At 39.3% G+C, this 22,666-nt stretch overlaps 1 protein-coding gene across 2 annotated transcripts in view; it reads right to left on the bottom strand.

Moving 5' to 3' along the window:
• ttll10 (tubulin tyrosine ligase-like family, member 10) overlaps window positions 1-21,678 on the bottom strand; it is a 327,871-nt gene extending 306,193 nt beyond the window's left edge. For both annotated transcript variants that reach the window (XM_039755585.1, XM_039755587.1), the window contains exons 1-2: window positions 21,522-21,678; window positions 16,472-16,595 (exon numbers count right to left, since the gene is read on the bottom strand). In XM_039755585.1, the coding sequence (XP_039611519.1) occupies window positions 16,472-16,582 (111 nt within the window). In that variant the 5' untranslated portion in view covers window positions 16,583-16,595; window positions 21,522-21,678. The remainder of the gene's footprint in view (window positions 1-16,471; window positions 16,596-21,521) is intronic.
• Between the last annotated feature and the right edge of the window lie 988 nt (window positions 21,679-22,666).

The following is a 22,666-nucleotide window of genomic DNA, read 5'->3' as shown; positions in this document are numbered from 1 at the left end:
AGGAGAAAGTCGGGTGGCTTCTGGAAACCCTTGTTGTGACTCAGTGCTGTGGCAGCTATCAGTGATCATGGCCGGAAATAACAAAACCACTGCAGCCAGTCTTGAAGTTTGCATTCGGCCTATTGGACCCTAATAAGCGCAAATCCTAACAATATCCCTTTGCAAGGTGCAGATAGTCGGGAGGGGGGCTGCAGAGGGTAGGTTATACTAACTCGGGTATCCTGGTTAAAAGGCTTCCCCAAATTTGTTCAATCTTGTCTGTGGAAAAACTTTACCAGGTGTAAAAATGTTCTTACTTGATCTGAACTCATTCATTACACAGAGGCTTATGACAGAACAACTGCCACATATCATCCAGCAGGGGGCAGTGCTGGATAAAGTACCGGAGCAGTGGCTGCCTGCACATCTACAGCAGCGGCAGAAGACACAGTATTTGTGGATCAAGACATTAGGACTAGGGGGGCAAATAAAATGCTTTTTAAATAAAATGCTTTACAGTTTGGATCACAGCATTTGCAATAACATTTGAACAGTATATGCATAGACAGAACAATCTAGATGAGAACAGGCCATTCAGCCCAACAAAGCTCGCCAGTCCTATCCACTTAAATCTTCAAAAATAACATCAAGTCAAGTTTTCAAGATCCCTAAAGTCTTACTGTCTACCACACTACTTGGCATCTTATTCCATGTGCCTGTGGTTCTTTGTGTGAGGAAAAACATCCTAACGTTTGTTCGAAATTTATCCTTAAGTTTCCAACTGTGTCCTCGTGTTCTTGATGAACTCACTGGACTAATTCCTTGCATAATTTGACACACTTCAGCCATGTCTCCTCTTAATATCCTTCAATCTTTCCTTACAATTCATCCCCTGTAGTCCTGGAATCAGCCTTGTTGGTCTTCTCTGGACTTTTTCTAGTGCTGCTCTGTCCTTTTTTGTAGCCTGGAGCCCAAAACTGAACATAGAACTCCAGATGAGGCCTCACCAGTGTGTTATAAAGTTTGAGCAGATTTGTAGTCTACATATCAGGGCGCTATATAACCTCACACTCTGTTAGCCTTCTATATAGAGCAGGGGTCTCCAACCTTTTTTCCCCTGAGAGCTACTTGTACAAAATGAAAATGGCCGAGAGCTACTCATGTTTTGTAACGTTTATTCTCATAGCTTATTTCAACCCAAACAAACTGAATAAGCTTGTTTTGCGTGAACATTTACAAAATGTTGGTGTCCACAATTCACATTTTGCATTAAAACATCCCAAAAAATATTTCGTTCTCCTGCAAGTGAATTTTGTATGTTTGTATGCATTTTCTAGTGTATCTCACACTATTGAATTAAAACATGAATGCTGTCAAAACAAAACAGCGCAATTCCAAATCCACAGGTATTCCTTAATTATTTGTCATTTTGTCAGTTGTCACTGTGTCACTTTATTCACATGTCCAGTTGCATGTGTGATGTGTTTTTTAGTTAGTCAGATGTCGGTGTATGGTGGAGTGGAGCCCCCTTAGGTTCACTCTTATGGAGTCATTTAAATGTTCGTCTGTCAGTCTTGTTCTGAACTTTGACTTCATGACATTCATGCCAGACTCACAGAGGTATGGAGACCCAAACAAAGCAGACATTTTCAGAGTTGCTTGATGAAGATTCTTATAGTAATGTGACTCTACTAAGCTCCAGAAATGCTGACACTGCTGTTGAGACTTTAACCGCACATCATTTTGAAGGTTTACTGATATATCTATACTAATAAAAGGCAAAGCCCTCACTGACTGACTGACTGACTCATCACTAATTCTCCAACATCCTGTGTAGGTAGAAAGCTGAAATTTGGCAGGCTCATTCCTAACAGCTTACTTACAAAAGTTGGGCAGGTTTTATTTCGAAATTCTACGCGTAATGGTCATAACTAGAAGCTATTTTTCTACATATACTGTAATAGAGTTGAGCTCGAAAGCCGTGGGGGACGGAGTTTCGTGTGACATCATCACGCCTTGCACATAATCACGTGAACTGACTGTCAACGCAGTACGTAGAAAACCAGGAAGAGCTCCAAAAAGCGCTGAAGAAAACATGCATTATATAATTCAGAAGGCAGCGAAACAATAAGAAGCGAGCGAGTGACATATACTACCATATTAATGAGTGCTGCTACTTCGGAAACAAAGCACGGTGTAAACCTAAACTTTAAATTAAGTTCATAGACAGGCTGCCGCTGGCGTTTGTCATGCCCACGGGTAATGCGGGATACAAGTTTAATGAGAGGATGCAGGATATAAACGAGTTTTGATCACTTTGTAACTAAGTTAAAATTGCAGGTGAGGGGCTGTGCTTATGCAAATTCCGAGAGACTGTGTTTGTGTGGGGATTGACAGTTAAGGCGGGTGGGGGAGTCACGTCATCATCTCCCCTCCCATTCACCTCACTTCGCTCTGAATTGAGCTCCACAGCTAACGCAGTGTTACGACTTTGTGACGCTGCCACCAAATACTCACAGATTGAAGCTTTATGAATAATCGATTCGCCATCAATAATTGTTTTGGTAAAGCCATACTCAGTGTAATCCTCCTTCCATTTTATAATTTTTCCGCCACTAGCCGGAAAAGTAAGAGCGAAGCGAGGGTGATTTATTCAGGCAGGCAGGCGACAGCTCAATAGCTCGAATTTGGATATAAGTAGCTTCTATATAGTCGCCAGAAATATCTTTGTTAGGAATGGAAGTTGAATTTAGTCTTTAAATTTCTATGGTAAAGAAAAAGTTATGCAATGATGACTACATTTAACTATATAAAGTCAAAACTTGTATATATAAAGTAATTCGCGAATATATAAAGTCAAAACTTGATTATATAAAGTCACTGTCGGAATAAATAATGTCAAAACTTTAATATATTTATATAAAGTCAATACTTGTTTCTGAATATATAAAGTCAAAACTTGAATATATAGCCTAAAGTCATTCCCAAATATATAAAGTCAAAACCTGAGTATATAAAGACGGCGTTGGAATATTTTGGAATATATAAAGTAAGCGCTGGAATATATAAAGTCAAAACTTAAATGTATAAAGTCAGCGCTGGAATCTATAAAGTCAAAACTTCAATATATAAAGTCAGCGCTGGAATATCCATCCATTTCCCAACCCGTTGAATCCGACCACAGGGTCACGGGGGTCTGCTGGAGCCAATCCCAGCCAACACTGGGTGCAAGGCAGGAACCAATTCTGGGCAAGGCACATGCATCATTTTCAAAACATTAACCGAACAGTGTTTTTTTAATTTATTTTTCTGAATACGTTTTTGTTAACTTAGTTCAGTTCAGAGTTGTTTCAATCAATAGATTTTGACTTTCACTTTATATATTCAGGAGTGAGTTTATATACTCCGATGTTGACTTTATATAATCAGGAATGACTTTATAAATTCTGACGCTGACTTTCTATATTCAACTTTTGACTTTATATATTCCAGCGCTGACTTTATATATTCCAGCGCTGACTTTATATATTCTGAAACTGACTTTATATATTCAGAAAAAAGTTTTGACTTTATGTATACCGACGCTGACTTTATATATTCAAGTTTTGACTTTACATATTCCGACAGTGACTTTATATATTCAAGTTTTGACTTTATATATTCTGACGCCGACTTTATATAGTCACAAAATCAATTTATTTGCCTGTTTGGCACCCCTTAGTATATGTGTGTGTGTATATATGTACACATGTATGTATGTGTATATATATATATATATATATATATATATATATATATATATATGCCAGCAGCACTGATGAAAATGACAAAACAATTACATTGTCAATCATGTTACGTTATTATTAAAATGTTTACTTTTCTTTTACTTCTCCGCTGCCAAACGTGGGTATTTTGCTATATATATATATATATATATATATATATATATATATATATATATATATATATATATATATATACATATATATAGATATGACAACAACACTCATATCAAAGACATAACAATTACATTAACAATCATATTACGTTATTTTTAAAATTTTTCCTTTTCCTTTTCATAACTTCTTTAACACACTACTTCTCCGCTGCAAAGCACGGGTATTCTGCTAGTAATATATAAAATCCAACATCTCTCTCTCTCTGCATGTCTGTCCACTTTTCACGAGAGAACTACTTAACAGATTTAGATTGGGTTTTTTCCTATAATTTGCTTGAACATTACAGTTGATTTTGCGACTTCTCTCATTTCGCCTTTGTATCAGAGTTTGCTGGTGGTACCGATTTATTTGTGCAAATCTGAGAAACACGCAACAGGTCAGGGGGCAGGGTCTCTCCTCACTCACTCGTTAGCTTCGGGCTGTGGTCCCTAACTCGGCTTAGCTAGCGAACGAGAGAACAACTGAATTAAACTTTGTTTGATATTTAAAATAAAAGTGTTACTTAGGTCTTGATGAGTTTGAGTCCATATATTCTGGCACAAGTTCATGCAGGGTTTTCAAGAGACAGAAACTTTATTCGAATACAGCATAATAAAGCACAAAGAATAAAGCAGAGGTAGCCTGCAGGAAGAGAGAGACAAGGCAGTGAGACATTAGGGCAGCCGTGGTGCGGTCTTTTAAATGTTCGAAGCCGCATGCGAGATGCAGAACACGCGGCACGGTAGCAAGCAGCAGGCTAGCAGCTGATCCGCAAAGAGGAGATGAAAAGCTGTGTTTGAGAGATTGCAGGGCAAGGGCCTTGCTCAAGGGCCCAACAGAGTGGAATCACTTCTGGTATTTACAGGATTCAAACCGGCATCCTTCCGATTGCCAATGCAGATCCCTATCCTCAGAGCCACCAGTCCTCTTACAATCTATCATGGCCACCAGTACAAACTACAGTGGTTCTTGTGCAGCACTTCTCACAAAGTACATTTGCAGAACGCAGCGACAACTCTCAAGGCAAAATGCAAGAATAGATTATACCACTCACTAAATACGGAACTATTACATACACAGATATAAATTTGTTAAACTACATCAGAAACAAGAAAGAAAATAATTAACATAACATAAATGAAAAATAGTAATATCTCTCCATTAGCTAATTGTAGAACCACAGCTAGATTGTAGAAAAGTCAAACAAGCTAAACAGAGCAGGATCCTGGAGACCTCGGCCGACAAGCCGCCTCCCACCGTCTGGAGACCTCAGCCAGCAAGCCGCCTCCCACCATCTGGAGACCTTGGCCAGCAAGCCGCCTCCCACCGTCTGGAGACCTCGGCCAGCAAGCCGCCTCCCCCTACTGGCCACATCACAGCGGAGTCAGAGCTGGGACAGCCAATAAGATGTAAGCGTCCTTCTACCCAACGATTGCTCTATCTGAGATGACTTTTCCATATCACGCAGCAGCGGCACCAAGTGCCACGTTAGAATACCGGGAAGAGAAACAGAAAATAAGCCTTTGTTTGTTTGTGAATGTCCAAACCTTGTACCCCACCCACTAAATCCATCACAGTTAGTGGATGAAAGGAATTGATCTTGGACAGGTGAGGATTCATCTGCTATGCTCCTAAGACCTTTAAAATAATCAATAGCACATTATTGCTGCTCCCCATGGATTTGACTTGTAGGTGAGTTAGAATAAACAAGCAGCTTAGCTACCCCATAGCCTAAGGAGGATCCTCAAAGATGTTTGGAAAAGGTCCACAAGCTCCTTAAACTGAGATAATAAAAAGTGTCCTTAAAGAAACTGCCTCACCTGTGCAAACAAACTCCTCAAAATCTTAAACGCAATGCAAATTCATTTACAAATAAAGACACAAAGGATAACGCTGGATGGTGGAGCTAAATATGGCTATAGAAGAACCATGAAACAAGAACACAAAGATGTCAAGCTATTTGTTTCAAGTAAAAATAGAAAGCCATTCATCACACAGTAAAATCCGATACAGGAGAACAAAAGATAAGTAGAATATAAACAAAATACAAAAAAAATGTTTTTCCAATATTTAAATAGCACAGAGGATAGGGCTGCTGCCTTATGGCTACCGAAGACTGGATTAGAAAGAGTGAAGAGTGAGGTGTCCACGTGTCCTCTCTGCATCGGTGTGTAGGATTTGTCTGTTAACGTAAGTTTTTCTCCCATATCCCAAAGATGAATTAACTGGTGACGTTAAAAGAGGCGTCGTCAGCATGTCCTTGAGTGCGTCTTCTCTTCTAGGGTTTGTTCCTATGTTGAGCCCAGTGCTGACAGGATATGCTCCATCCTCATTTTAACCTGAACAGGATTTAGGAGGATCAAAAATGAATTGATGCTTTCAGTTTATTAACTGTCTTATTCATTTACAGTATTATAAATGGCTAAATTATTCCTATAAGCACTGGGCTGAAAGCAGGAACCAACTGGTGATGCCCATGATTATTTTTTTTAAATGGGTGCATCCATACACTTAATCCATTTCAGGGTGGTTGGACCTGAGGCCTATTTCAAGTCAGATGCAAGCCATGCCCCAAATCTTGCATTGTCCATTTATTTTTAATATTTTTCAATGTCCAGCATTAAAAGAAGATTAGTTGATCATGAGGCCTGAAGACTGAACTATGTATGTATATAGCATTGATCTATTATTAAAAAAAAAACAAAAAAACACAAAACTGACTTGTAGTGTCAACAGTTACAAGGCCAGCTAAACTTATCAATTATTCAGTGAATTACTTTCTGAACCTACTTAGTCTCATAAAGATTTGTATGGAGCCGAAATCTACACGAGCATCAGCGGGCACAAGACAAGAACCTACCCAGGATGGAACACCAGTTCATGGCAGGGTAGACGTTATAGCGATTTACACATAAAAATGAGTCTACCATACACGCATATATTTTGGGAGAGATGCAGACATGGAAAGAATGTGCAGACACGGTGCTTTCTCTGACTTGGGCTGAGACGTCAAACAAGAGCTTTGGGGCTGCAACTTAATGCAAGAGCTTGCCGTACACATCTTAAATGATTTAAAATCAGAGAAAAAGAATAAAGCTAAAGCCTTCATTAAAATGCCTAGCAAAGCAACTGTACACAAAGTGAAGCCTACAGTGTCAGCCACCTGACAAAACTCTCAAAGGTTCTGCCTAACCCAGTTATGACAGTACACAGCATCACGTCTTTGAAACAGATCAGCGACTCATTCCTTTAAATCCAGGCATTAGCATCGACAAAACATTGGGGATACATTAAAGGAATGCTGAGATACTGAGCCAAAGGCATGGAACACAAGTCTGCCGAGACCACACTGAACATGAATGATCCTTTAGCAAGGCCTCACCTTCAGCATTGTATTCTGCTATTAGAAATACCTTTTAAGAAAGATGTTCTCGTTATAGAAAAGGTTCAGAGGAGAAGCAGAAAGGTTTACACTGGGATTTAAGTTACAAGGATGGATTAAAAGAGCCTTATGCATACAAAAAGAGAGAAGAACAATGAAGACAAACCGGGGAGAAACTCTAGGAATCCCGAAAGGGCTATAAAACAAAAGAAAGTCTGAAAAACACAAGCATTTATCAGTCTGGGGTAGAAACTTGTAAAAGGCAAACAACTAAGGACAGATAAAGAGTATCACTGTAGCAAGGAAGCAGTTAGGAAGAGAGAGTAAAAATAAATCATATAATAGGCCACAATGTACAAAAACAGGACCAGCAACACAACATGATGAAGAGTTGAATTCTACATTTGTATTCTGACTACAATACCAGCCTTGATTACCACTAAATGTGTGTTAAAATCCAGTTATACAATTTTAATCTTATCACTTGGCGTCTTGCTTGTCTACTTTTTCTAAGCCTGCTTATTCCAGTGCAGGGTTAAGGAGACTCAAGTGCTAACCAGGCTACATTATGTGAAAGGCAAGAACTCATCCTTGAAAGGGAGCCAGCCCATCATAGGACACATTCCTGCACACATCAGCCTACTTTACAGTCATCAATCAAATCTACTTGTGAGAAAACTGTTCAAGGATCAAGCGCTCTTAGCTCTACACATAGGAGTACACCTTGGATTACACTCCATTAGACCAAACTTCCTGACTACTTATCAAACAACATAGAGGCAGGGCAGGAGAAATCCTCATCATCACTGCCGATAGATAGATAGACAGACAGACAGACAGACAGACAGACAGACAGACAGGGCATCACTGCTCTAGCGATAATCTTTACTAATCTACAATTTCACGGCGTCATCTCATTTAACTTGATGATACATGTTTTAATTGTTTTTGTCCAAACTAAAATGGCATTTTCAGCCACATTTCAAAAGTGTACGTATATATTTGAAAACAAGGGATTTTACGTGACAGTGTGGATGGGGAAAACTGTGCTTTTCAAATACACAGACTACCAGTCTATATTTTCTAAGGCTGTGGCACCCTTATACTTACTTGTAACCTTTGAAAGCATTTGCAATTCATCATCTGTCAAGACAAAGAAGTCTCATTTGGTTTTTCCTCGTTTTCTCAGTATTTTGATTTACTTCGGCTTTGCTATGCAAACAAATGGTGCACTGGATGTGTCACACACGTCCACTTTGGGAAAAGTTTAAAGGCTCTGCTAGTAACTCCTCACCACTCCACAGGGTGGCACTGTATTCTAACGCCTCTTCTCTTCCACACTCTACAGACCAGTTGATTGACAACCTCACCACCTCTGACATCATTTCCAGTGTTCATCCACCTGGACCTTTCCTGCTTTTAACTTGAATTGTTGCCATCTTGGATAGTCTAATCTGAGACTCACATCCTTAGAGACATTCTTTTCACTGAACAGTTTTATTATTTTTGCCTTTACTATATATAGGGTTGCTGTGTCTTCTTGTGGTGGAGTCTTTATCTTTGTCCTGTGCTCTGTTACAGCCGATAAACCGCACCTGCCCAATAGGCAAGAGTTGTGTTTTTGGCATTTTTGAATGTGGATAGCAAACTTTTAGAAAATGATCTGTAAACACTAGTGTGGTCGACAACTTTTAAAACAAAAACCGCCTTTTCGTATTTGTGGAGTAAGCCCATCCTCACCTACGACATTACCATGTGAGTTTTATGATACTACTTAAACTGGCAAATGTTAAAATTAACTCAAAAGGAAGAACTACAAATTGTCAATATAAGGCAGTCCTTTATTAATGTTGTCCTCAGGTTGGCCGTGTTACAGTCATTGCATCCTGCACTGAACTCCTGTGAACTTTTCAGTTGTTTTATTAACCTCTGGCCAACTACTTTCTACTGTCTTTTGTAAAATTTTTCATTTTTCTGTTTTTTGTCTTGGGTGGCATGGTGGCGCAGTGGTAGTGATGCTGCCTCGCTGTAAGGAGACCTGGGTTCACTTTCCAGGTCCTCCCTGCGTGTAGTTTGGATGTTCTCCCCGTGTCTGTGTGGGTTTCCTCCGGGTGCTCTGGTTTCCTCCCACAGTCCAAAGACATGCAGGTTAGGTGGATTGGCGATACTAAATTGTCCCTCGTGTGTGCTTGGTGTGTGGGTGTCCTGTGATGGTCTGGCGCCCTGCCTGGGGTTTCTTTCCTGCCTTGCGCCCGGTGTTAGCTGGGATTGGCTCCAGCAGACCCCTGTAACCCTGTAGTTAAAATATAGTGGGTTGGATAATGGATAGATGTTTTTTGTCTTTTTTTTTTTTTTTTTAAACTTTTTTAGGGTGGAGATGAGGCATTACATGTAACAAATAGATAATACATTAAAAAAAATAAGAATTATAGCTAACCTACAAAATATGGATCCAGTGCTGTTTGTAGCATGTTAAAAGTAATGTTTTTATGTAGTAATGAGTTACATAACACAGTAATTTTTTATTGACGTAAAAATATTTGTGTTACTTAAAAAAAAAAAAAAAAAACGTGTTGCTGCATAACTACCAAAGCTTATTCCCGACACTCCAAAAAAAAAATAATAATAATAATTTAAAATATTTTTTAAAATGACTATGTTATATCACAGACGTATTGCATTTTTTGGTAATATCATGCACACGTGCGCCCTGGTCATCTGATGTGGTTAAGCACATGCAATAAAGTGACAAGAATTGAATAAAAAGTAAGAAGTAAACATTAAATCCTGCATGTGCGGAGGGGGAAATTTAATCCACTCGGTTTAGGGTTACAGGGAGATGGAGATTATCTCAGCAGCACTGGATATAAAGCAAGAAGCAAACATGGTGGACGCACGGTGGTCCCTCGCAGAGTTCAGTCACAAAGCCAACCAGAAAAGAGTATACTGCATGCACTCCATTAACTGAAACCTACACATGAAGTGTCAGTTTAGCTTTCATCCCATGTTTTGCTGTAGATATATTGAAGCAGTGCGATCTGGTCACACAGAGGCTACTGTTCATACCACAAATCTTCAGGGGTTCGCATTGGGAATGGAGAAAGGGGAAAGATGTCATGTACTTCACAGCACATGAAGGACTAAACATATTTAAAAACACAAGAAAATTATTAAATTTAGTTGTGTTTCTTTCTGGTCCGTTTCATGAAGGTTCATATATAGGCTTAGGATTTAATAACAATTGCCAGCCAGTAAAAATTAGTACTTTTTCATACAGGCCAGGTTGGGGGAGCATGAACTAGAACAGTGCGTTGCCACACCCATCACACAATGAAACAGCTCAGGGCAGTCCAGTCCCATCCCTTAGAAATGACCATCTATCGGCCGCAGTCAGGTGTCATGTGGGTGTCCCCTTGGCCTGGTCCAGCTACTCTGGTCCTCACCCTCTGGGAATTGCGCCACATATCCATAGTGCTGTAACTGACGTTCCCACGCAATGCAGGTAATGCGCCTCATTCAGGACCCCATGAGCAATCGCTCATTCAACACAAAGTCAAATCAGCGGTACCCAAGGACTCTCTGAAGAGACACAGTACCAAAGGAGCCCAGTCTTTGTCTCAGATCACTGGATAGCGTCCAAGTCATGCTACCATATAGCAAGAGAGCAAGCAACAGAATTCAAAAGACTTGAACCTTTGTCCTTTTCTTGAAATATCGGGAGCACCACACACCCCTTTCCAGCCCCGCATGCTCACACGATCCTTCTACTGACTTCATAGGAAGTCATGAATGTTGCTGCCGAGGTCAGTAAACCTCTCGATGAGGTCAATATTCAGACAAACACGGTGCGGACAGCTGTGCCCAAGAGGTTGCAGAGTCAATGGAGGCTCTGACTTTTCTTACAACAGAAGAAAAAGTAATGCACTGTTGGTAACGCATTATATTTGATAATAAGTAACTATGTAACATATTTGGTTCTGGTAATTAAAGAGTAATGTAACTAAGTTGCTCCCCAACACTGATTGTATCCCATAGCATTGTTATTTTACAATTTAATATATTAAAAAAAAAAAGTCCAGTTCATACATCTTGAAGGCTTGAGGACCCAGGAAGGCATCAAGTAGATGCAAAGACAATATGCCCACTCGATAAAGGCAGTGCCTGTGTCAGTATTTGTACCCAGTGCCCTGTAAGCTATGAGATATCAGCAGCAGCAATCCACTTACCGTATATACTCACATTTAAGTTCTCCCGAGGATAAGTCGAGGCTTGATTTTACTGTATAATTTCCAGTATTTTATAATGTGATTCATATAAGCCGAATAAGGAAAACTCACGCTTTTGGTCCAACAGATTACGATATGCTAACGCCCACCTGAAAGAGTAACCACGGAGCACACAGCCTTTTTTTTTCTATGTATTGTGCCTACTTGACCACACGGTAATACCCAAACTATTCCAAAGCGACGTTTGCACTGTTTTGTGTTGCTTGTATCTCACACCCACATACACCTTTATCGAAAGCGCATCTCTTATCTACGATGGAGCATTCGATCAGAAGAAAATATGAAGCTGGTTTTAAATTAAAAGTCGTTAAAGCGGCGAAAGAAATTGGTAACTGCAATGCTGCAACAAAATTCAATGCGTCTGAGAAACTGGTGAAGAAGAAGATGTAAAAAAAACAAAATAAAATTAGGTGTCACATTTTTGAACGGGTGTACAAGTCGGGGACTGATTTTATTATCGATTTTTTGGGTTTCAAGACCTGACTTATACGCGAGTATATATGGTAATTAAAAAAAATTAAGATGGACTCTAGATTAGGATAATTTAAAATAAACCAACATGCCAACAGTACACATTTATAATAATTAACCTAATAGTCTGTGGCCTATTAACATGAGCCATGGTAACAGTAGAAGAAACATCAACAAAACACAGGACTTGCACTTATCCCGACAAAACCGAAAGCACGGTGGAGACCAGTGCTGGATAAGGCACCACTCAATTACAATGTAAACTCAGCACACACCTTCACTCACTCATACTGGGCAAAATTTGACCAACTGATCACCCAACACACATAGAGGACCTGCAAACTCCACATATACAACAACCCCTGGGCTAAGAGTTAAACCCAAGGCATCTGGAGCTGCGAGGCAGCACGTCTAACCACTGTGCCACACTTGACATGCTGTCACTTGACTGCCAAAGTAATCTTTAAATTATTATTTCCATGGAAAAACATTATCTCACATTATACGATACAATTTTATGAACAATTTATATTTCGTTAGCACATTATTAGGATGATCACATTGCATGTTTTTAAACATTTCAACAGAATACCTTCCACAAAACAGAATGTTTATTCTGCTCTTTCAAGGGGAACACCTTTTTACTTCTGGCATATAAATACTCCTGGGATAGTCTCTGGATCATTACAACCCTAAAACAGGATTAAGCAGGTTATGGAAATGGATGGATGGAAATGCTGAGCTAATAAATGAGTCTAAAACAAGGATCAATATCTGAATGTTGGCCAGTTTGTACAAGCAGGTTTGTTTTGCATTGTTTTAAATAAGTCTCAAACAAACCACTGTAAATTATTGCCCAATCAAGGGTGTAGCACTGCAATTGATGGCTGGCAATGAACCTGCCTCAGGTCAAGGAAGAATAATGGCAACATTCCAGCTGGTCTTTACCAATGGTAGATTTAACAGGCGGGTTGAAAATTTACTTGTAGATGTAATATTAGTAAAAAAAAACATCAACAATGAGACATATAAAAACTGGTTAAAATAATATAACCTGCAGGACCCCAGGAGCTAACTGACAAGTCTTGAGCTCCAGTCTATCTGGTACATTGTCTCAGCCAGTTCTTTACAAAACCAGACTTATTCCTTTCTCAATCTCTTTTCTTTCTGCCAGTTGAGTTCTTTATCACAATTGTCCAAACGCTATGCCAGGGATGGGCAAAGTCATTTCTGCAAGACCGCAGTGGCTGCAGGTGCTTAATTAGAAAACAATCCTTGCCAGTAATTGAATTTAAATGTTAGTGCTTTAACTCTGCCGTGTCAGGCCATCCTCATATCCTAGATTTTTGTTTTTCCTTTCTAAGGATATCATCCAAATGATTTGAAAGCTAAAATGGAGGAGTAATTCTCAGTCCTTCACTTTTTTTTTTCATTTTCCTTCCAAGTATTTAATTAAACCCAACAGTGCATAATAAATACACACAGGTGTAAATGGAAACAAGCTAAATGGAGAAATACTGGTTTCTTTTGTCATTTGCATCTTATTGCTAATAAGGAGCCATTCAAAACTGAGAATACAGCTATTTAAGACTAAAATAAGCAATAAGGGTTCAAAATCAAAATAAGCGAGACAAGTAAAGTGAAGCAGAAATGTTACTTGAGCAATTAACTGCTTCTTATTAAGCAACTAGCAGTTTTACACTATTGGTGAACCTGAAGAGGCATCAGCTAACTCTTAAGAATTACCCAGAGTAGAGGTCATGGACCCTCCTCTGCAGCTGGGACAGGTCGTATTTCGTCCAAGACAGACATGTAGTCGAGTGCAGTGGCACAAATTGAGCAGACAGGCTAGAACCTGCCTCAGTAAAACATACAGTAGCTCGTTGTGTGAACATACAACGCACATATGTACCACAAAACTGAGTTTGTCTACTTGGGTTGAATGAGAAGTGAGGTGCATGCAAGCGCCAGAAAAATGTACAAATGCATGCATGTGCCATCTCACCAAGTGCAAGTCACATTTGTATAAGCTTCTATATCTTACGTGGAATTCACACCAACTCCTGTGGCTGTGACTGAGCGTGAGCAGCGCAGACTGCTCCTCACACACACACACGTCTTTCGTAGAGAACTGAGGTCCATGCACGCACCCAAAAAATTTAAAAGTGCATGTATGTGCCATCTAGCAGCTGTGGTTGAGTGTGAGCAAAGAGGACTGCCCCATACACAGACACACACAGGTCTTTCATTTATATGCAGTATGTCAAATTTGTTTACATATTGTGCAAGTACAAGGTATGACATGAAAGTAAAATTGTTCATATAACAGCTTTCTCTGACTTAACTTATAAACTTTGGACCCAAAATGGATCTCAAGGGATAAAACATTAGGAACATACTTTCGGTGCTTATGGACTAGATACATCCTGAAGGAAACATCTCAATGACTTCAATAAACTCCATCTACCCAACCATTTATTATCAGCCCCTTAATCGAGTTCAGCTTTGCAAAAGGCCCTGGGAAAAGCTGGTGCATAAATCAGCCCTGGATACACTCATAAAGTAGAAGGCCAACTTGGAGTCACCAGTCGACTTAACCAGCATCTCTTTGTGGATAAATGTGAAAACTCCAAACAGCCTGTACCGCAGCTAGGAAACCAGATATAGGACTTCAGAACTCAATCAACGTGCACTCTTGTTTCTGTTTCAGTGATCTGCAAGACCTCCAAGTACCTTGTGGAACTTAGTTCAGTGACACCAGAAAAAGCTGTCATTAGTCTTCAACAGCAAAAGACAAGCATTATGTATTGAGTAACATTAACGCAAATGGGACTAAAACAAGTGACCAATCACATAACTTTGTTAACTCTGGTATTGCAGAGCTTCCAGGGGTGGTACTAAATAAAGACGCCCCACTGCCCATTAAGTAAGGTAAAGGTAGCTTCTGAAGCAGTCAGATAGGAAAATCAATGCCAGTGCTGGCCAGTTACAGATCACTTTAGATCACACCCAATGTTGACCAATGATATAACTTTATAAAAGAGCCAGCCAATCACAGATCACTTTGAATAGCTTATGCAAATGAGGTGTTGCCTTTAGTAAATATTTAGGACCATTTCATTTTCTTGTCTTTCTTTTCTATTCTTCTGTCGACCACTATTGCTGGCTTTCCAGCCCACCTGCTGTTCTTTCCCCTATGAGTGCCACCAACCTGGATAAGTCCCATTGGCAAGAAACGATTTTCTACGAGTTACGCCCCCGCACTCTGGCCACATCTAGCCAACATTGCATCTTGGTGTTTACTAGGCTGCAATTATACATAAGGCTTAATTCCTGTCAGTTTGATATCTAAGTGACTTTATTGTCTGAGTTTGACTGCTCAATATTAAGCAGATGTTTGGGAATTACTCCATTGGACCAAGGCCTGATCCTGGTATCGCAGAGATTCTAGGAGTGATACAAAATAAGGATGTCCCCACTCTCCAGTAAGTAAGGTAATGGTAACTACTAAGGTAGTCAGAGAGGGAAATCAGTGCCAGTGCTGGCCAGTTACAGATCACTTTAGAGGATGCCCAATGGTAACCAATCACATAACTTTAAAAAAGAGCCAGTCAATCACAGATCACTTTGAATAACTTTAGTGAATATTTAAGACCATTTCTTTCTCTTGCCTTTTATTTCTATTCTTCTGTCGACCACTTTTGCTGGCCTTCCAGACCACTTGCTGTTTTTTTCTCACATGTGTGCCACCAACCTGGAGAAGTCCCATTCATGAGAATTGACTTTCTATGAGTTAAACCCCTGCTGTCCAGCCTCATTTAACTAGCATTGCATCTTGTTGTTTACTGGGTTGTAATTTTTTATATGGTTTTCTTCCTGATAGCTTACTATCTGATGAAATCCCTTGTTGGAGATTGGCTGTTGAATATTAAGCATACGCTTGGGAATACAGATCACTTTTGATGACTCCAATCGCTGTTAAATCCTATAGCACTTTAAAAAGGAGCCTGCCAATCACACATCACTTTGAAGAACTGATGCAAATGAGGTATTATCTTTAGTGACTAATTAAGACAGATTTCTTTCTCCTTTCTTTTTATTTTCTTGTTTCGGCCACTTTTGCTGGCTTTCCAGTCCACTTGCTCTTTATTCCTTTTTCATGCAATATGCCCCCTGGCGGTACCTATGGAACACAACATGGCTGAGCCACCAGTGTGTCCTGTGGGAATCTGTGGCAGCGTTCAACCCAGCGTGGATACCATCTACTGATCCAGGAGAGATAAGATGCCCTCTCCCCTGGTCCTTCCACTAAAAAAAGGTCCATGTCAGGTAAGGGTCCTGGCTGTCCACAACAATATATTATAACAGGTTAACTTTCAACATAAAAAATGTAATTCATTCTGAAGCATAAATACCTGATGTTGTTTTCTGAACTTCTCAAATGCTTCTTGAATGCTTGTATTTTCCGGTGAGACATCTTTTTCATTTTTGAAAGGTACAATAAATGATTCATTTGCTTTCTTCATACTTTCAGAAATCCTGTTTTTAAGTAAAAAATAAAAAATGAATTACTTGCAGATAAGTCTATGTTTTGCTTGTTGCATTACTAATATGTCCTTTTCAAAGACATCTCAATATACAATATATATGAGTTTTATTAGTTTATATAATTTTTAAATATATATGAAAGTTTAACATGTTTTGTAAAAGTGTAATATACATATTATATATATTTTGGCCCAAAATAAATGTGTGAATTGACTAAGCAATTGAAGTTTTTTTTTTAATACTTCAGCCTAAGTTTTTACTGCATACGTAAATGTCATCCATAATAGTTTGAAGCACATACGTAAATGTCAGCCTAGTAACTCGAACTACATTCATAAAATGTCAGCCATAATAATTTTACCTACAATACATACGTAAATGTCAGCCATATTCCTTGTAGCCTCTTTAAGAAAGGCCCTACACAGCCTCGTTCACTATATTCTCTATTGACTTATCTAAAATTATTTTTTCATTATTTGTACAACTACATCTTGTGAACTACAGTCTATTGCAATCTTGTTTGCTTTGAAAAAGGGCCTTGCAACTTAGTTTGCTATTTAGCGGGTTACATTAAAAAAAAATTGATTGAAGATTTAACATTTCTGATATGTGGAGAAATGTTACATATTATAAAAAGCAATGAAGTACACCAATGAGTTCATACACTTAAAATTACAATCAGATCAAAACCATTCACTTGTTCATTTTCTGTACAGACTTTTCTATTAACAAAAAGCCAGAGGTTATCCTACTAGCGATGGTATGCCAGTCCATCATACAGCATACTCATTGATGGCGAGCCAACTTAGAATCTCCAATTCAAGGGAACAGCCATCCTTTAGGTGTACCTTGGAGAAGAGACTTGTGACCAACACGGAAACTGAACCTGTGTCTATGCCACTGTAAGGAAAGATTTTATTAGTCCCATAGGAGGCCACTGGGGGCTGGAGAATCACTTTCCAGCATAAGGAAGAAACCATCACTTGATGGGATGCCAGTCCCCTTTACAGGGAAGTCCCATTTATGATGTACCACTTACAATCACTATAAATGTCCCTGAGATAAGGGAGGAAACCAAATCAAACTGAGAATGGACCTAAAACCAAGCTTGTGTCTCCAGAGCTGCAAATCAGTATTACTAATCACCATTCCACCACTGGTGAAACCTCTCCAATAATCCTTTTATTTTACTATTTCACATGTTATGCATATAGGGTCTGGGGAAGATGGAGACTATCCTGGCTGTGTCAGCTGCCAAGCAAAATCCAGCCTTGGATAAGACCCCAGTTTAATCACCGGACACAGTCATTTATGACAAGCCAACTTTGAGTCGCCAATTACAGTCACTGTCAGTAAAGGTCTACATATTCTTCACGTGTTCATATGGGCTACTATCGGGGGAATCAAGTAAACCTCCTAACTTTACAAATATGCACAGGTTAGGATGACTCTAAATAAACCGATGTAGGCCTTCACATGTCCTGGAATCACCTTTCGCTTGCTGCTGCTGCTGCTGGGTTTCTTAATTTCCTCTTGGGGGTAAACAATGTACTATCTATTATATAGTGCCTTTTCATAGCTATCAATCTATCAACAGCTTATATAGTGCCTTACATATGTATCTGTTACATAATGCCTTTACTATTTATAGATATCATAAATAGTACCATTACTATCTGTCTATCTATCTATCTGTCTATCTTTTGTGGCTGAAGAAGGCACTGCAGGTTCCGACAGGAAAATGTTGGGGCGCCAACCCGGTCACCCCGTTTAATTCAGCCAGAAAATAACAATAAAAAAGGGGGTCAATATGAGCAGCGCTATAAACAACAAAAGAAGGTGCAGAACTAATAAAAGTTGCCTGCCTGAAACAATGTCTTCTGTCATGTGACAGGGAGCTCTACTCTACAGCGCAGTTGGTTCAGAACTGACCGCCTCCTTCCAGCAATAGCAGGCTTTTAAAGGTGGGGAACCAGAAGGGGCAGAGTTAATTGCCCTCACTGGGTATCTTCTCAGTGCTCTCGAGGGAAGAAAAGTGGAGAAGGTAAGCACGAGTGACCCTTCTCAACCTGGGTTCAGATGAGCCTGCAGACGCACATACATGACACTATCTGTCTATCTATTGTATAGTGCCTTTCATATCTATCTATCTGTCTGTCTGTCCCAGCTCCCCATTGGCACTGAGCTGAATATGTGGCCTTTCCTTCCACGTCTTAAAGAAAGGCAAGCTAAGTGAATTGCTGACTCAAAAGTAATCCCATAGGGCATGTACTGCAGTGTGTGTGTGTGTGTGTGATGGACTAGGGTTGAGTTTCACCAGATAATACCAATAGTGACCCTGCACCAATTAAAGTGGGCATAAGGATGAAGGAGGAAAAAGGATGGATAAGTGAATTGAATTCTAACAAAGAATTCTGTTCTTTTTTACTTGCAAGAGAGTCAAGATCCCAGATTTCAGCAATATTAAAATCCATATAAGACATTTTATTTATATAGCAACTTTAAAATACATTCCCCAGCTGTTGCAAAATACATAAAATTAATAAAAAATAAAGGAAGCAAATACAGAATACATGTTTTTAAAGACAAGCGGGCAAGTTAAAACAGTATGGCTTTAATATTTTTGTAAAATGCGGAGGCTTTCTTCAAGGCCTAACATACAGCAGAATCGAATTCCATAGTGTGTGTGTGTGTGTGTGTACAACATAAAATGAAGCGGACTTATTACTTTGTGTACTCATTGTAGATTTAAGTACAATAGTCAAGGGCAACCTCAGCAGAGGAAAAATATCAACCAAGGTCTGTATTGATTAGTAAGTTCAGCTGCATATGCGGACAGGATTGCTAATACACTTATGTATATCTGCAAAGGGAGCTAAAAAAAACGGGGACAGTCTCTTTATATGTCAGCAGCGTGATCTGAAAATCAATTCAGATCTCCACAGGCAAATGATTTAATCCAGCAGAAGCGGCCCCTATGTAATCACAAGTTCAAAACTCAGAAAGTAGCATTCTGCAGAAATGGACGCCTTCCAAGAATGTTATTAGTTGGGACACACTGCAGAAAGTTTCAGAAACTGAGTTGAGTAAAAGAAAACCATTAACCAGCCTTTCTGCAATCATTAAAGGGCAAAAAGCAAACATAAAAACTAATTATTTTTGAGATGGCAAAATGCCTCTTTTAACGTTTTCTTTAGACCAACATGTAACACAGACGTCTCTAACAGTTATAATATAATCTATGGCCAAATATGACACGGTAACTTTGCTCATCTAATTTTTCCGGGCTTAGTAGTAAAACATCAGATTTAAACAGACTGAATTGTTAAAGGGTAGCAAGGAAAATTGCATCCCCTCCAACCTACCCCCCTAAAATTGAATCCTGATCAAGCACATTTTTTTAAAACAAATTTTTCTCCAATAGAGAGCACAACTGGCAAAACAAGCACAAAAAAAAAAGATTTTAGAGGCACTCAAGGTAAGAAAAAGTGGGCATAATAATTAGGAAAACAAGACATGAATTTAAATGCGAGCCAAGATACAGAGCTGAAGCTTCATAGACATATACGCTTTTTCTTTCTTTTTATCTTTCCAGCTTAATATTATTACAAATTATTATTAGATAAAGGAGTCTTACAACATTTGACTGATACTGTTAGTTATATTCCACTTGTTTTCTCAATTGCAGTACAGCCAGGTCAAGTGACTTGCTCAAGGTCACACAGTGATAGTAGCAGGACTTGAACGCAGAGCCTAAGGGTTTAAAGTTGAAAGCCTTAAACACTGCGCCACACTGCCTGCTTATTGATAAGGGTGATTTTCGGGATAAAGTTAATCATGACTATATAATAGGGAATAAGACATATCTAAAAGGATTGTCAACAAAGGGAAAGCTTTTCCTCCAAAGTCTTATTAACAAGAATTAATTTATTTAAGAAAGAAAATGGTATTCTCCCACACACCCCTTAATCCTTCTAAACAAGCCCTCCATCTAGCCAAACCATCTCTCCATTTGCTGGCAAAAGAAAGAAACCCAGCCCGAGTGGAATGCCTGTTCATCACAAGGCACGCTCCTATTGAGGCAATTTTGAGTCACTATTTAATCTAACACTTTGCATATGATTGGAAACTACAATAGGAAAAAATTATAATAAGAACATTCAAGCTCTACACCACAGTGACCACAATGGAAATTGAATTGTGGTCCCTTAAAATCGGGAGGCACCAGTATTAACTTTTATGCTACCCAACTCAAATATCAGGCTGAAAGATAACAATATGAATTTTAAAAGGAATCATTTTAATTGTGCTTAAACTACTACTAAAAAGGTGCCATGGCCAAAGGATAAACGGGTTGCACAATTATTACTGATGAGAAACAACTGTGCCAATCTGGGTGTATTATCATGTGCCACACTCAAAACACAAAGGGTGATAAATTATGAAGTCGCCCCGTGGCTCCGTAAACGGCTTCAGAGATATAGTAGATGACTGGGGAGATTAACATGTTAACCTCTACTGTAAAGAGAATGGAATCCGTTAGACGAGTATATTTTAGCATATACAGCGGGACTCCAGTCATTTCTTCAGCTCTTTTCCAGGCGATAATGAGATCTCCTTAAAGAATGCAGAAGTTTGTGCAAGCAAACGAGGGACAAAGACGTTGCCGTAAATTCAGCATTCTCTAAAGAGGGGGAAGAGATGACACTGCAAAAAAGGGACCTTTGTGCAACAGTATTCTGGGAAACAGTTACCGAAATCGATTCCATTTGAGAATCTAATTAACTGGGCAATTTTGCTGGGCGCACGCATGCTCAGCAGGTGAAGGCTAGAAATAACTTTATAAGCACTGTCGTTTTTCAATTATGTGCAAATATAAGTTGAAAACCCGCTGGAAAGACACACAGTAGTTCATACCCTCTCAAAGCGCTTCCCTTGTCCACTCCCCGAGTTTCGAAGTCGTGCGGGTCAAGGGGCTTGAAGCATATGGCAGGACGCTGACTTTATAATCCTCTGTGTGAGAGGTGTGTGTTGCTTCCGTTACAGAAGACCGCTTCGCGGTTCCGAGGCAACAAGTGGCCGCGCATGCGTTCAAGCTTCTTAATATACGCGACCAGAGCGTCTATGTCTCCTAGTAACCGTAACGCCCCTGTTCTGCTCAGGCGCGTAGCAATGGAGAAGGACGCGCAGAGAGCATGTGCTTAAATATTATGCAATACAAGTTTTGTTAATATGTAATGCGGTGCTTTGCCCTATTTATACACAGATTGCTATTTGGGCACGGAAATGTGAACGTACAAAGTAATGATCAGCTACTAAATTTTCCCCAGTTTTATCTGGTTAAATTACCAGCTCTATCAGAATTGATTTCCTTTATTGACGTTGTAGGACAGCTTCAATTATGTCTGTCTTTTCTTTGCCGGGAAGCTTAAATTAGGATATTCGTTGTAATTGTAAACTCGATCCTGGGGACGCACTGTGGCTGCAGGTTTTCGTTTCAACCCGATTCATAATCAGTGACAGCAACTGGTAACACTGATCTCATTTAATTAGCTGGTATTTTTTTTTCTCTTATTCTACATTCACAAAAGCACAGCACCATGATTTTTACATTTACAAAACATTTAGAAATATTTCTGCTTTTGCTATTGATTTAAATGTTTAACTCTTTTTTGTCTGCGGTGAGCTGGCGCCTTGCCCCGGGGATTTGTTCCTGCCTTGCGCCCTGTGCTGGCTGGGATTGGCTCCAGCAGACCCCCGTGACCCTGTGATACTGACTGACACTCTTTTGTTGATTTCATTATATTTTGCATTTCCCTGTGCAGTTTTCCCCCTTTGTTATATGTTGTTAATGACAATTAAAACCGAGCAGAGCAGACACCCAGGCAAACAACACTGAATAATCAAAGGCTGCAACTACTTTAGTGTCAGAACCACTAATTAGTAAAGAATGGATTAATTAAATAATTAGAACACCTGGAAAAGTAGAACGAAAATCAAGATGAAAATATTGTTAAAAAGAAAAAAAATAAATTTTCCATATAGCTGCTTGGTATATTTTA

This window comes from Polypterus senegalus, chromosome 6, assembly GCF_016835505.1.
Source record: "Polypterus senegalus isolate Bchr_013 chromosome 6, ASM1683550v1, whole genome shotgun sequence".
Classification (NCBI taxonomy): domain Eukaryota; kingdom Metazoa; phylum Chordata; class Cladistia; order Polypteriformes; family Polypteridae; genus Polypterus; species Polypterus senegalus.
Note: the sequence above shows the minus strand (reverse complement) of the source record. Positions and strands in the feature narration are given on the sequence as shown.